The sequence below is a fragment of the Drosophila biarmipes genome, chromosome 2L (assembly GCF_025231255.1).
Source record: "Drosophila biarmipes strain raj3 chromosome 2L, RU_DBia_V1.1, whole genome shotgun sequence".
In the NCBI taxonomy this organism is placed as follows: domain Eukaryota; kingdom Metazoa; phylum Arthropoda; class Insecta; order Diptera; family Drosophilidae; genus Drosophila; species Drosophila biarmipes.
This window is the reverse complement of record NC_066612.1, coordinates 18,288,677-18,304,394: the sequence shown is the minus strand read 5'-3', so window position 1 is coordinate 18,304,394 and position 15,718 is coordinate 18,288,677. Positions and strand designations below refer to the sequence as shown.

Sequence of the window (15,718 nt, the reverse complement as noted above, 5' to 3'; positions counted from 1 at the left end):
TCGAACCAAAGCTAGTTCGGTTCCCGAAACCAGTTCCCTGAGCCATTTATTTGTTTCAGTGTGTGCAGGGGGAATTTGTTGAGATAGAACGAGAAAAACATTCGCAGCAAAACAACAAAGACGACGCAAACAAAACGGATTTAACTTTACGAAATCCAATCAAATCGATTCGCATTGCTCACCAGCCTGCGTAGATTTGTGTTTTCTGTGTGCTCCAGCGGTGGAACACCACAAACAGATACAGCGAAAAAAACAAAAATAGTGAAAGTGTAACGAGATAAATAGATACAATCAGCAAAACGAAGAAAATCCAGCAGCGATGACCACCACATATCAGATGAACTTCAACCAGGACTTTACGTAAGTGGCAACCATAGTGCTAGAATCCTTGGTTCCAAGCCAGGAAGGTCACCAGAGCGAAAAAGCGAAAAAGTGGCAGACCTCTGCTGACAATTGAGATACAAAAATCGACAAATGAGACGGGTAAACAAGGCGAAAACAGCTGCTGTGGGGCGGGGAGGGGGTGCCATCGTTAGTCAGTGTGTCTGTGGGTGAGCGTGGATTGTCGCATTCACCCACAGAAGTGGGTTTGTTAGTTTGTTAGTTTGTTAGAACATGCAAACAAGCAGTTCCCAATTACAGTGACAGGCAGTCATCTATATCGAAACATTCCCTTCCGCTGAGAATTTCCCGGGGGAGGGTGTCTCACCGTACACTGCCCAACAAGATTTGGGGTGCATGCAGTGGCTGGGTGGCCTGCCTCGCTAGCCAACACTGGCCCACTAGTGCAGTGTTCTCATTCTGACGGCCACTGCAAGGGGCTCTCAACCCACACTCCCACAAAGACACTCAATCGCGGGCTCGTGCACAACAGCTGATGTCGCTATACTCTATGCATGTTAAATCTGTGGTCACAAAAATGCACTGCAAAAAATTGAAAATTTTAGAACCCAGTAAAATATAAAGTGGGTTGAAAAATATACATGTATTTTTGTTTTCAATATGAAAACAAAATCTTTTAATGAGCGGAAAGATTTAGCTTACAGGTTTTACTCATAAGGGAGATCTCCGTTTTTATTCTGATAAACATATTGATAAAAAAATATTTTTTTTCTTTAATTACGTATCAGCAAATAAAACAAATTTGTCATTCTTCATTGAGAGAGCTCTGTATTTATTTCGATAAACAATATGTTTAGGAACACATTTTATTTCTTCAGTTTCGTATCTGCAAATGAAACCAATTTTTTAATGAATGGAAAGTTCTATTGTGAAGGGTTCGCTTCTTATAAAGACCACTGTACGTGCTTTGATAAAATAAATTGATAAGAAGTGAAACAAATTAAGTGATACAAACGAAGTGATAAAATATCGTATCAGTTCTAGGTAAATAATATGGAACATGACCTTCTCGCGTTTAGTCACAATAGTTTCAGTTGCCTTTTTGTTTTAACTATATATATAAGTGAAATTTGCAATTTTGAATATAATTTTAAATTTTTAATGTCAAAAATGAAACGTGCAAATCGTGACTTTTTCTTTCTGTGTACAGAACAATCTTTATTTGCAAGCTTAATTAACCAGTTTCGCTATTGCACGGTTACGTTTATTTTCGCTCAGCTGATGCTGATGTCATTTAAAAACAAGGTATGGCTGAGGTTTAGATTTACCGTTTTTTCTGCTTCGTTATTTTTCGTTTTGTTTAAAACATCAGCCAAGAAATCAACAAAAACAGGCAATATGACAAGCTGTGGTGAAAATCGAAAACAATAAATAATACATAAACAATCCAATGAAATCGGCAGCTGATCGGTGCGCGTCATAGACCAAAAGAGCACAAAGGAGCTCGGACAGAGGGCAAAAACTGAGTTGGGGGGAAAAGCAGAGCGATTTCTAATCAGAATGGGTGAATGGACGTGAAAACGCCAGGCAAACAGTCTAATGTTATCATTCGGGGCATTTCCTTCGGCTTTTGTTGTGTTGGAAAAATAATTATGGCAATTAAAAAGAGCGGATTGCACAATTTAAAAATGACTTTTAAAATGTGATAATAGTAAAGGGACTACGTCCTATATATTCCAATTGCCATATTGTTTACCGCATTTATATAGACTGTTCAGACATACATATTTGACAATACCAACCAATAATAACAAAAGTAGAAGTAGATATACCAAATTTTAAAATTTCTTTCTAAGATATGATCAGAATTTGGGGAATTAGTTGTATTTTTTTTATTATTATTATTTTATATGAAACACCATGTGTGAAAAAATTCAATATTTATATACTTATTTTCTATTAGGTACTTATTTAACACATATTTTGTACCTAGGAACTACCTAAAAGGTACTTAGGCAACCTGCAGATATGATTCAATCTTGGTGTCAAAATATTTACTTTTTAAATTTCTTGGCTCTGTTGGCAGGTGTAATTTGTACTTTATTTGTTGTAAGTGATCTGATAAAGGTTGTTTTTGTTTTTGAGTTTGTTGTTTTCTTATTTGATAACCTGCAATTGCTCATTCAGCGTAAATTTGTAAAAGCAAACGACCGTAAGTGCACTTTTGACTGTCGTGCAAAATGGTATGCTTCATTCTCGATGTAATACACAAACGAATTGCGAATGACTGCGCTTATTATTGTTAATCTCTGCGTTTGTTTACTAACAACGCGAAGACAAAGCAACTTGAAATGGCCTCAGAGCGCTATCGCATAACAAAACAGGGGCCTACTGACCTTGGGCCCCATTATTTCAGCCTTTGGCGGGAACTAGTTTCGGTTTCAGTTTCAGAGAACAGATAGCAAAATCAGAAACAGCAACAACACGTGTTGCGCTCCCACAGATCGAGCTACTGCGCAAAGCTTATCGCACAGAGCGAGGCTTTAAGCCAATTATGTGCCAAAATACGATGGGAAGACACATAAAAACCGGTTTCAAAAGTGGCGCTCAAAAAATACAGGTCACCGAAAAATACCAACTGGAATCGCAAGCATCTGGCAGCACTGCGAAGTGGCAGCACTGGAAGTGCTCTGGAACAGTCGAACTATCGAAGAACGCCTCGTGTTATCGAAACATATTTATATTTTTGAATTATATTTAAATTTAATCACCTATAATGGTTTTTAAGCCAACTTAGGCTGTGCAATGAGCCGAAGAAACTCCTAGGCTAGGCTGGGCTTTGATGTGAGCACGCAGTATACTGGAACTCCACTTCCAGTGCGCTGACATTGAAAAGGCGAGAATAGATTTAATTGGTAATTGATTGCAGTTTGCAATTGGAGCAAGCGAGTGAGTGAATGGGTAAAAATCAATACGCGGAGCAGCAGCAGCGATGGAGCAGCGCGCCAACTTCCTGGCCCTGACCCTCCTGGACGCCCTGGAGGACGAGAACGAGTCGGACATCATGTCGATGCTGGAGAGGAACAGCATAAACGCTGGCATAGTGCCCTGCGACCGCGGACTGGCCCCTCTCCACTATGTTTGCGGCATGCGGAACGGGGAGCTGGCCCAGCGGATCCTGGAGCGGTTCCTCGAGTGCCCCGAGCTCGATGTGGATGCCCTGTGCGATGGCCAGACGACGGCGCTGCACATCGCCAGCATCTACGGACGGGCAGAGCTGGTGAGGATGCTGTTGGAGCGCGGAGCCCGAGCGGATCTAGCCGACGAGGAGAACAAGCTGCCCGTCCACTATGCCATCGAGGAGTGCCACTTCGAGGTGCTGCAGCTGCTGCGGGATCACATCTTCCGCGAGAAGCAGCGGCAGAAGAAGCAAAAGCAGCAACAGCGGGTCGACGCTCTGACCCCAAATCAGCCGAGGTACAACCACGATGTCACTTCGCCCTACTATATCAATATCACCCACAGGCGGCATCGGCCGCAGCCAAAGTTCCCGGAACCCGAGGAGGACAACGAGTGCACACGGATTCCCCCACTGCCGGATGAGGAGTCGGTGAACCTGTTCGCACTGACCGAGGCCCATCTCACACAGCTCATTCAGAGCCAGCGGGAGAACCACCCGGAGGATCCCGATCAGCCAAAGCGGCGCACCCTCATCGAGAGCTGGCGCGAGAAGGTGGAGAGGTCGCGTGCCCGCCAATCCCTGCTCCATCAGTACGACGAGCATGTGGAGGCGCTGGTGGACGAGGCCCTCGAGCAGGATGACTTCAGCTACGAGCAGCATCTGCAACAGCAGCTGCGCGGCGAAGTTAACCCCAAGGCCCGGGGGGAGGATGCTCCCAGCTCGGGTCGCCAAGTCTTCGAGCTGTTAGTGGAGCAGGTCGCCCAGGCGGTTGTCGTTGAGCCGGAGCCAGAGCACAGTTTCTTCACAGCCCAGGGTGAAGAGGAGGCCCCCGCTTCCGATAACTCCCCACGCCAGGACGAGTATTTCCTGCAGATCAAGGAGGCCTACGTTCACACCGACGACGAGAATGGCTTGGTCTTCTACGAAGCCAAGTTCCTACAGAATGCCGAGAAGCGGGTGCCGCCTGATCAAGCTCCCGAGGAGAAGAAGCCCGATCTGGAGAGCACCGTGAGCACAAATCACACTCTGCCCCTGGACTACGAAACGGATGCCCTGCGCCGGGAGTTGACCCAGTTGGGGGCTCCGGTTGGCCCCATCACGAAGACGACCAAGAGGCTGTACATAAAGCAGCTGATCAAGTACAAGCGGAATACGGAGGCGCTGCTGGCCGCCCAGAAGCACGCCCAGGAGGCGCAAATCCGCTACTCGGTGGAGCTGCATCGCACCCTCCGATCGCCGGAGGACTTTGATAGGATCAGCGAATACTTACCGCACGAGGCAGCCTCGGCAGCGCATTTCGCCAAGTCCGACGTCCCCAAGAAGAACCTGCGAGAGGGCCATCTAAAGCAGAGCTTCATCTACATGCTGATCGACCCGCGCATCTCGCGGAATCTGCCCGGCGAGAGCGCGTTTCTCGAAAAGTTCGGAGTGTGGCAGCGGTTCCTCGACTCAATTTTTTACGTGGGCAAGGGCAAGTCCTCGCGGCCGTACGCTCATCTCTACGATGCCATGCGCCAGCACACCCGACTCCACCAGAAGCGGGACAAGGAGAAGAAGAACAAGGATCGAGGCGGTGGATTTCGCACCCTGCAGCCAGATGTTTTCCGCTCGCCGCCGCCGGCAGACGGCAAGATGGGAAGCCGGAAGCTGGAGCGCATCCTGGACATCTGGCAGCATGGCAGTGGAGTCGTTTGCCTGCACGTCTTCCACAACATCTTGCCCATTGATGCGTACACCCGCGAGGCCGCCATTATAGACGCCTTGGGCCTGACGCACCTCACCAACCTGAAGCGCGGGGACTACTACGGTCCCGCCCAGTCGTGGACGATGAAGCAGAAGAAGCAGCTGGGCATCGCGCTGCTCCTCAAGGCCATGCACATTTATCTGGCGGAGGGCGAGTCCCAGCTGTCGCCTAGCGACCTCTTGTAACAAGGAATCGAAGTGGGATCGGAGATAGGATGAATACAACCTGGCAATTCGCACCAAGTACAAAGTGCAGTGGCGAAATTCTAATATGTTCAAAGCTTGATCTCAAGATTGTTTCTAGTAGGAAATGAGGCGGAGAATAGAGAATAATAATAGGGTATTCGAAATGCAAGGTTTAACTGCGAAATAATTGTAAAATAATTTGCTTTGCTATGATTGAAACTGAAACTGAAATATTTATTTTAAATTAAATGCCATTTCCATTTTGGCGGCTGGTCTTAAATATGTGCACATGGATTCCTAGAGTAGTTATATTCGACCCCTTTTGGTTGTCTCACAATCTTGTACTTATATAAGATTAAATGGATTTAAATGGAAGATAAATAAATGCTTAAAAGAGATGGTAGAGATATTTCGATCGCTTGGTTTAATTTATGTTTTAATGATTAAATATTTTTGTAGTATTTTAAGTCGGTTTGTTGAAATTCTTTAATGGTTTTAAACATGATTTTTAGTAAGTTCTTTTTCGTCCTCATCCGCATCTCCTTACAAAACGTATAACTTTCTTTTATTTGGGATAGAAACAAAAGTAGTTTTCCTTTGTTTCTTAGACTGTTCCCAATTATTTGGTGTGGCTGCCACAAATGGTTGCATTTCTCCTTATATGCCATTTTAATAATCCTTATTTCAAAGGGAAAACACAAACGAAATCGTTCATTCATTAATTTGTAAATACACATATTTCATATGGACAAAATAGTCCTAATTCGATGGTGCAGTGTCCAGTTGCACCCCTTTCGGTGACCTTCAGCTCGCCTGCAGAAATCCACCCCCAGAAACATCCCCAAAATAAATTTGTGCATCGGCAGCAGCCGGAATCACAACTACAACAACAAAGGAGCCTAAAAGCAGGCTGCACTTTGGCCGGCTGCAAATTCGTTGCTGAGATACTTTCGTGCGTGTGCGCATATAATTCCCAACCGCTTCTGGCGCCGCCAGCATGGAGCGGCGGTCGAGTGCCTGAGCACGGTTATCTTTGCGCAGTGGCAATACCGTAACCGATGAAGTTCTACTGAGGTGCGGTTATTGCTAGTTGAAAACTTTAACCAATACCCCGCCATGGGGACGTGAAATACCGTCCACTACGGCAATTTTTGGAAGCCCGAGAGGGCTAATTCGATGATAAATATGATTTAATAATTAGTTAGTTACAAAAACCTCTGTAATGCGTGCGGGTGGATATATTAATATCTTCAGGAGGTATTTCTGATACTACAGGATACCACAAATAAAGGGTTATTCTAGACTTTAATATTAATAAATGGATTCAATTCTTAATTTCAATTTAATTTTTAATTTTTTAACTTGAATTAGGAAAGCAAGTACAAATTAACTTACTCTTGACTGTAAAGTGCAACAAAATGAGCCAATCTAAAATAAAATAACAAATATTGTCCTTAGATACATTTTACATTAAGATAAAAAAATTATGTTTTAATTTTTGTGCACACTAGTAGATAAAATATACTTTTTTCTATAAAAGGATTTAATAAGGTGGAGTACAGAAGACAACCAAACATTTATATTTTACCTTGAGTAAAAAGAGTTGTGAAACAGTGAATATGAATATTATTATTTCAAATACATACAAAATATAAATAACTTACCTAAACGTATAGATGTATTTGGGACACTCCTGCACAACAAATAATGTTATTTATTAAAATAAAACTCTCGTTAATTTTCTTTTTGGTTGCCATACTTTACAGCTCCCTCTCCGTGCTGAGTCCGGCTGGCCTGCGCCTGTACTCCATCGCCAGCCAGGACAAGGTGGAGGAGATCTTCGCCAAGGACAACACGGAGCAGATCCGGATAGTGGAGCGGCTGTTCAACAGCTCGCTGGTGGTGCTGGTCACCGCCCAGAAGCCCAACTGCCTCAAGATGCTGCACTTCAAGAAGAAGCAGGACATCTGCAACTGCTTCTACCCCTCGGAGATCCTGTGCGTCCGCATGAACCGGCAGCGGCTGATCGTCTGCCTGGCGGAGAGCATACACATCCACGACATCCGCGACATGAAGATCCTGCACTCCATTGAGAACATCGCCCCCAATGAGCAGGGTCTGTGTGCCCTCTCCCTCAACTCCCACTTGGCCTTTCCCGTCTGCCAAACCAGCGGCGAGCTGCGCATCTTCAACGCCAGCAAGCTGCGCACGGGCATGACCATCCGGGCGCACGACACGCCCCTCTCCGCGCTGGCCTTCTCGCCCAGCGGCTCCCTGCTGGCCACCGCCTCCGAACGCGGCACTGTCATCCGGGTATTTTGCGTCAAGAATGGCCAGCGGGTGCAGGAGTTCCGGCGGGGTGTCAGCTGCGTCCGCATCGCCTCGCTGGTCTTCTCGGCCAGCGGCGACTTCCTGTGCGCCTCCTCCAACACGGAGACGGTCCATGTCTTCAAGATCGACGGACGGGCAGTGGAGGCGGCCGAGCTGAAGGCGATAGGTTGGTATTATCTTAAGGATACCTGGTACTTGGAAACTAATTGATACTTTCTTATTGCAGCGGATGTGGCGGCCAAGTCGGACAGCTCCGCCAAGGAATCAGTGGCAGCCACAGCAGCGGAGGAGGCCCCGCCTGTGGCCAGCTGGGGCGGCATGTTCTCCAAGGCAGTGTCCTCGTTGCTGCTGCCCACCCAAGTCAGCGAAGTGCTGGCTCAGGATCGATCCTTTGCCACGGTGCAGCTGGCCCAGGGTGGCCTGAAGCACATCTGCGCTCTGACCCGCGTCCAGAAGGAGCTGCGTCTGCTTATTGCCTGCGAGGATGGCTTCCTCTACGTCCACGAGTTCCTGTCGGATCGAGGCGGTGCCTGCAAACTGCTGTCTGTCCACGATCTGCGCGGAGCCCTGACAGAGGACATCATCGAGCTGCAGCTGAGCGAAAGCGTGCTGAGGTCACAGGTCAAGTCGACGAGTCCAACGGTTACGACGCAGCCCTCGCTGGCGATGCTCAAGAGCTGTGCGGCCAGTGTGCTCATCGAGAATCCGGATCCGATGCAGGACAACAGCTATGCGGGCATCCTCAAGGGAGACCAGGCAGATGCCATGTCAGGTGAGCTTCTAAAGATAGTGATTTTTAAGCAAAACACTTTCATAGTATGCCTGTTTTAGATTCTGCCAAATTTCGCAAGCTTTGCGATGCCATCGACACTCCAACGAAGCTCTACGATGAGCGACAGTTTCCGCCCGTGGCCATCGCCGCCAAGGATTGACAGCGCCGTCGCAGCCACCATGACATGGTCATAGTTGATAAACACCATATAATTTAGCCACTTTAGAGAATTCCCCAAGGATTTTACCCTAGGAAAATTGCCCCAAACAAAAGTTATGACACATGAACCCTAAGTTCCAAATGGAAGCAAAATACTCTTAAAAAGTATTTCAATTAACATAATTTAAGAATAGCTACTTTTAATTTTTTGTCTAAAGCTGTATATATGAAGAATAACCCTTTAAAAATTCTTGATTTTCTCATAATCAATCTGATAATTTATTTTTGTCCAGATGTTTAACCCGACTATATCCTATGCACTTACTCAAACTCTGTATTTTTGTATTATACCAACTTAGGTCTAAGTATATAAAATAGTTAAGATTAAAGAATGTATAAAAATTGCGAAAGACGCTCAAAAAAAAAAAAATACTAAGAACGGAAACGAAGAAGAAAGCAACAAATTATGTACCTTAAAGTGGAGAAAAATAACAAACGTATTCAATTAGCTTTGCAAAAAAAACCCAATTAGCTTATAATGTGAAAATATCGTAAATATTATAAATATTTGAAGCGAGAAAGAGTAGAAGTGAAAATTTTAAGTATTGAAATATGTTTAAATATAATTTAAATAGGAGAGCATAATTAATAGAGAAGAATTTGAATCCAAAAACTTTACGAAAACACAGAGCAGTATATTAAAATTATGTATGTACGTAAAAATAACAAAAAAATCATTTAACAAAAACATAAAAACCCAAGAAAAAAAACCAAAAAACCATAAAAAAGTAAAATCAAATAAAAAATAAAAACCCTAAATACATTTTTTGTTCTTGTTTAAATGTAGTAGTACAAAGTGTACATAATGCTTTGACTTTAATGCGATTTTTTATAGAATAATCGACAATAATGCCAGTAAACTTAAAATTATTTTAAAATCTGCCAGGAATTCAATTCTTACGGGAAAAAATTAGTCTCTGAAATATCTAAATACCTTAAATTTCCCAAAACTCTAATGATTTGTTGAGATTTAAAGCACAGGTCATATGACACACAGCCAAAAATTTGATAGTGTGAGGCAGATAAGGCCGAGCAGAACTAAGAGCATCTGTATTATATAACCCAGAGATTTTGGTGAGCTAGTCAGTACATAGACATCACAAGAATATAAATATACAATGTATACTATACGTTGGTAGCTTGCTTGCAGAACCACTTTTAAATGAGGCCACGTTCCCCAGTTTGCTAGTTCTCGATTAACAAAGATTGGTAAATGCTGATGCTCAAATAAAAATCACTTAAGACCCTATAAACTTTGGCCTTATAAAATCAAATAAAACGTCGATCCTCGAACAAAGTGTTAAAATGTAGTGCATTTTATCACCTTTTTCGATGGTTTGCTTCCTTTACCTTTAAAAATATTCGGTCATCCATGATTTGAGTTTGAGCCTCGGCATTTACCAATCGGTTGTTAAAAGTGGCACTCATTTTTTGTTTAAAACTTTTTGTTCGAAGGCTGACTGATTTGATTGTGACAATTAAACATAGCTAATTTTATTTGCTGATGGTATCCGTTTTATCGGTTCTTTATTTTATAAGGTCGTCTTTGCACTTCACTTGAAATTTAGCAATGGCCAACTTGCTCTGCAGTTCCTTATAGAATTTCCCATAGAAGATATTTATTTTTTTAGTCTGTCGATCGCTTTTAAGGATTGTGCATCGAAGCACAATGTGGGTTATAAGATGTTAAAATAACCACAAACGGATCGATTTTACTATGGTTAATTTGCGAACTGTAGTAGCATCGACTGTGAACAGAACTAAGCCCACGAATAAGCACTAATTTTTGTGTGCTTTTTTCGAAAACCTATTGAGAAACGTAAGTATGTCTTAAAAGTTATATGTTATTCCACCACATCCCACGCAACATATTTATTCAAAAAGTCATAATTTTTAAAATATGTTTGCCCTGCTTCACTGTGTCAAAGGTCTCTCAAATACTCACACAAACTCACAATCATAAAATTTCCCAAAAGAATTTTCACCACCTATTGTACTTACTAGTACTTAAAAAGTAACAAAGTCTTTATCAGCCGGAAATAAAAAAAAGTCTGAGATTCTTATGACACAGAAACGTTTGATTAGAAATCATATCTTGTATAAAACCCTTTTGAGTTCAGACAATAGTGTGCGTTTTACTTTAAGCATTTTTATGATTTAGTATTTAAATCTGTTTTTTATTTTAACTCTTATTCAGCAGATACATTTTCCTAACAGTCCGGATATATGGCCACCATTTTAACTACCAGAGCCGATTATCATCATCTCTTGCGGTTTTGTTGGGCACGGTGAAGCAGGCTCGTACTGGAATCTTTTGAAGCAGGAGAAGACCTCTCAGAAGAACACTCCACATGGACCTATGGTATTTCCATTGAGCCAAGGACAATTGCATAATTAATAAATGTCTTTTTCGTTATGATTCTGCGTTACAAACTGTCAATCAAAATTAAAGTACCTTTCAAGGGTTTAATAATATATGTTTCCCCATGTTTCCATCCAAACCCGTTTTATTGTAACTAATATTATTCCATTTCTTGTTGCATTAAATAAAACTGTTAGTGCTTAAACTGCTTTTAGTTTATTAAAAACGTCGAATAAAAGGTGTTACATTTTTTTAAAGGAGTTTACGAAAATGGGTTTTTAAGAACTGCTAGAATATGCAACAAATAAAGGTTCCGATTGTCGAATAGCATACTTTTAACCATTTACATTAAATGCTTAGTTCGGTGAATTTTGAATGAAAGTGGTGATGTTGGAAGTCATGGAAATCAAAACCATGATTAGAATACAAAGGTTCATCCTTTCAATTTCATTTTGGTATCCGAACAAATGTAATTATTCTTCTCCGTCGTGCTCCTGATCTTCTCGTTGATGGTGGTGGTGATGGCGGTGATGATGGTGGTGATGATGTCGCCGATGTTGCGGTTGCTCTGGCTCCTCCTCCGGATTCAATTCGGGTTTCGCCTCGGGAGTTGGTACTTCGTTATCATCCATTTGCGTTGACTTGTCCAGTTTCCAGCCGATCTCTGGCGGCGGCGGAGTGCTTGTCTTCTGGGATTTCAGTGAGAACATGGATCCAATTTTCTTCAGTTTGCTGTGAACCGAGGCCTCTACGTCGTGGTCCCCAGAGCTCTTGAGACTTCTCATAGACAAGCCCTGCGACTTTGAAGAGTGCTTGGTACGGCTGGAAGAGGAACTGGACGAGGAAGAGCCGCCCGAGCCAGAACTGTGTACTGGCTTTGTAGTTATCCAAATTTGGGCCGCAAACAAGGCCTCTGATTTAAAGGCGTCTTTTAGCGAAATCTGTAAAGAAAATAATCCAGATTAACAGAGATTTTAAAGGGTAAAGTATATATTAAAAAAAAAACAACTAATTAATTTTTAAAACCAATTTCGTTTCTTACCTTCTCTTCAATAGCCACCGACTTAACGTTCCACAGGAATTCCGTACATCCAAGCACCATGGCTGCAAACAAACCGAGTCCCAGCACCAGGAAGACGCCACCCACGTTCTCCAATCCCAGTTCGGGGGTGTCTCCGCCTTCGTCGTCGCTTTTCTCGCAGTTCCCCCCGCCATGCATCTCCTTCCACCACTTTCTCTTGAGTTCCGCCAGCTGTCCCAGCTCACCCAACTTCAATACTGCCCCACTGATTTGTTTGCGATATGGGGAATCTAAAAGCAATCAATATAACATCACATAATGAAGAATAATTCTTTTATTTAATACTCACTGAAGGGCATAGCGATGCCGTAGCTTTTGTAGTCCAGCCATCCGCCGATCTGCACCAGATCGCACTTGCGCTCCACGTTGTACTCCAAGGTGGTGGACTCCATCATGAAGGCATACAGATTCTTGCCCTTCTGCACCCTCTCGACTCCCTCGTCGTTGGTTTTTGTGAAAACCGAGGGACTTGCGCTTTCCATGGCGGTCCACATCTTTTGGTAGGTGCTGAAGTTTGAGTCCCGAAAAAAGCCCATTGTGGAACCACCGGCCATGGCGCCGTACTTTATTTTGTTCTGGGCAGCCAGGTCCTCGGCGCTGCTGATGGAATTCCCCTGGCGGGAGTTGGTCAGGAAGGCAGCCAAGTTGGCTGTGTAGGAGTTCAGCATCATTAGAGCGAAGAACCACCACATGCCGGTGACCAAACGGGTTGAGGCAGCCCTGAAAATAAATTATCTTTTAAAACAAAGAACTAGGTGGATTGGTAATCTTCTTTACTTCGGCAAAATGTCACAGCCCTGTCCCATCAATGAGCCGATCGAAAGCCAGGTGGTGTTCATTATAGACCATATGTTCTCCACTTCCTCGGGCTCCTTGCAGGGATGGGGATTTTCCCAGTCGTCGGGCGCCATTCTAGCCAGTGCGAAGAGCAGCAGGGAAATGAACAGGTACGCAGATCCCATGTAGATCCACACATCCAACGAGAACGGAGACAGAAACGAGAACAGATCGGTGGGCGGAGTGGGAGGCTTAGAAAACAATATGCTGATTCCCAGGGTCATAAAAGGGGGTGTGAAGTCAACGGCCTGGCGTCGGGAAGATGTCATTGTCAAGTCGCAGATGCCCAGATCGGCGTTCTGGAAAAAAGGTAAAAAGGTATAATAAGGAACCACAAATTCTCAGGGTTTATGTTGTTGATCTGTTGATACCGAGAAAATAACTTTAAAGCTTGAAATGTTACCTACCCCATCAATAAGCTGCCTTACGATACCATCCCAAGTTTGGGTCACCTTGTTAAGAGCTCCATACTTGCCGTCAGGCGACATTCGGAATTCGTACTTGAAATTCAGCATTTTGGCGATTTCGTCGATCAAGTCTATGGAGTAGCCCTCGTACCGGGCGTTCCCCCTCAGGATCTCCCCTTCCTCAGGCTCTCGGAGTGTAAGAAACGGGGCTCCCAGGCGGGAGGACACTATGAACGTTTTGTTGGACAGCTTTTGACCCACTCTTTTCTCGCTCTCCTCCTCGTCACCGAGCACATCTAAGCCGTTCACCGGATCCCAAGTGGCTAAATCCAAAAAGCCGTCAGAGTTTAACTCCATGAACCGCAGCGTGAAGAAGCTTCTTTGTCCATTCTCATTGAAGTCGATTCGGCCCGTGGCTGTCTCCTCGGAGCGCTAGGAAATGGAAATGATCGTAAGTTTAAAGGTAATTAGAGGACAAGAAGGAATCTATATTCCAAGAATACCATGCTCAAAACAACACAAAATCGAGAATGATTTCTTCTTAGTTTCAAAAACGTAAAACAACTTACAGCTTTCATGAATTCAATAATGCGTTTTCCAAATGGCCAGGGTTTCTTTCGCCTACACTCCAGTTCGGGGGCAGTGAGCTCCTCGAAAATGCCGAGCTCAGTTAGTCCTTTGGAAAACAGCCAAACGGCGTCGTTGATCAGTATCATCTGAGTCTTCACCCGAGCTGGCTCGACTTTGAAGTACCGACCCTCGCGTTTCTCGCGCTCCTCCCAGTCGTGCACAACGTTTTTGACATGGAAATCGGTGGGATCCATTATTCGCACCATGGTGATGTTGGCATCCACACCAGAAAGATCGCCAAAGTCGATTGAATGGGTGTCCAGAAGCGGTATGAAAACGCTCTAAAATAATTAATTAATTATCCATTTCCCTTTTTCCTTATAAGCCTACCTGATATTCGCCCAACATTTTCAGCTCATTGGCTTGTTCCAATATTTTCAGAAGATTATCTGGGGCACAGTGCAGCACCAGGCAGTTGTCAGTGGATAGTTTGATTTCCTTGAGAAAAGGTCTGTGATCCTCATCTGGGCCCAGTTGTTTTACTGTGGTGGGATTGCTGCTCGGCTCACCGATTTGCAAAATGTCCTGAAGTTGCTGAAGCTCTAGATTGTCACCAAAATTAGAGTTTCGTCAGATTTTTTATTCATAAAGTTACCTCTATCCGTTTCATAGACAACTGTGAAGCTACGCCAGCCAAAGCTCTGGACAATTTCTGCCAGTCCCTGGGATAACAAGAGGTTATCGGGGTGAACATTAAGGGTCATTGAGGAGTGCTCTCGATCTGGTATGGATTCGTTGGGTATCCAGTCATACACTATGTGGGGTATATCCAGTGTGTCGCAAATGGAGGCAATTATGTCTGCCAGAGATTATAACATTATAATACATTTATTTTAGTTCTTTTAAGCACTAATACTTGCCAGAACTGCTGCCAGTACTGGGACCGAAAATGGCAATTACTCCTTGCGAAATCAAGTTGCATACTAAATACAGTTTTGTTAATCGTTAGAAGCCTTCAATGACTGTTCCTAGTACTTGCCCATTTTTTCCATGATGAAACTGTCATCCGTGTTGGCATACATAACAATTGGAACGAGTTCTATGTTCCGCTCCAATATATTCGCACGGTCCACCGCGGTTCGGAATGCGATTTCCGATTCATCTTTGTCTGATGTAAAGATGCTGCCTAGAAAATGTGCGAAAATTGCATCCGTCGAGCCAGTGACCTAATTTGAAAGCACTTACCCACCATGAACTGATTTCTATCAGCGACTGCTGGGGCCACAATCAGTAGGATATGAGTGAGAAAAACCAAATCCATCTTGCATTTCACAGCTTGGAGATATCCATCAAAAGAAACTGCCTGAACTGGCTGCTTTTGCTGATGATGTAAAGCTTCTGAAGGCAAAATATTCAGCCACTTTTTCAACTGTGATGCTCGGAGGTCTGCGATGCAATGAGCAGCGGAATGGCGACATGTGAAATAGGAACACAATCAAAGAGCTATGCTAATTTTAAAGACGCTCGAGCGAAAAAGATCCCGAGAGAGGGCCCAATGCAGTTTGTTTTGCTCAGTCTATTCTAAACAATATTAATTGTTCAAAAAGCAATCGGCAGCATGTTTTTCCTCTCACTTGAAACGGTGCCAATAGAGTGGGCTCTTTTATAATGATTTATGGCCATGTAT

At 43.8% G+C, this 15,718-nt stretch overlaps 3 protein-coding genes and 1 non-coding gene across 5 annotated transcripts; 3 read left to right on the top strand and 1 right to left on the bottom strand.

The window, feature by feature from the left end:
- The first annotated feature begins 50 nt into the window (after positions 1 to 50).
- Positions 51 to 9,533, top strand: LOC108033659 (WD repeat domain phosphoinositide-interacting protein 2). The gene is made up of 4 exons (XM_017108096.3): positions 51 to 360; positions 7,219 to 7,949; positions 8,010 to 8,555; positions 8,615 to 9,533. Exons 1-4 carry the CDS (start codon positions 320 to 322, stop codon positions 8,713 to 8,715), a joined length of 1,419 nt encoding a protein of 472 aa, XP_016963585.1. The 5' UTR covers positions 51 to 319; the 3' UTR covers positions 8,716 to 9,533.
- Positions 2,531 to 6,626, top strand: LOC108033658 (uncharacterized). 2 transcript variants are annotated; one of them, XM_050884959.1, is made up of 2 exons: positions 2,531 to 3,819; positions 3,868 to 6,626. In XM_050884959.1, exons 1-2 carry the CDS (start codon positions 3,335 to 3,337, stop codon positions 5,450 to 5,452), a joined length of 2,070 nt encoding a protein of 689 aa, XP_050740916.1. In that variant the 5' UTR covers positions 2,531 to 3,334; the 3' UTR covers positions 5,453 to 6,626. The 2 variants fall into 2 exon arrangements, with proteins under 2 accessions (XP_050740916.1, XP_016963583.1); XM_017108094.3 differs by having other exon boundaries at positions 2,532 to 3,186; positions 3,272 to 6,626.
- On the top strand, positions 6,482 to 6,621 carry LOC122818879 (U4 spliceosomal RNA). Its single transcript, XR_006368363.1, has one exon. It is a non-coding gene; the product is annotated as a U4 spliceosomal RNA (small nuclear RNA).
- A 1,796-nt stretch (positions 9,534 to 11,329) lies between the features above and the next one.
- LOC108033314 (glutamate receptor ionotropic, kainate 2) lies at positions 11,330 to 15,461 on the bottom strand. The gene is made up of 11 exons (XM_017107590.3): positions 15,277 to 15,461; positions 15,071 to 15,217; positions 14,952 to 15,014; positions 14,687 to 14,890; positions 14,422 to 14,633; positions 14,031 to 14,372; positions 13,462 to 13,893; positions 12,995 to 13,353; positions 12,507 to 12,937; positions 12,179 to 12,447; positions 11,330 to 12,077 (listed from the first exon to the last, which is right to left on the bottom strand). The coding sequence occupies exons 1-11, from the start codon at positions 15,350 to 15,352 to the stop codon at positions 11,610 to 11,612; spliced, it is 3,003 nt and encodes a 1,000-aa protein (XP_016963079.1). The 5' UTR covers positions 15,353 to 15,461; the 3' UTR covers positions 11,330 to 11,609.
- Positions 15,462 to 15,718: the final 257 nt, after the last annotated feature.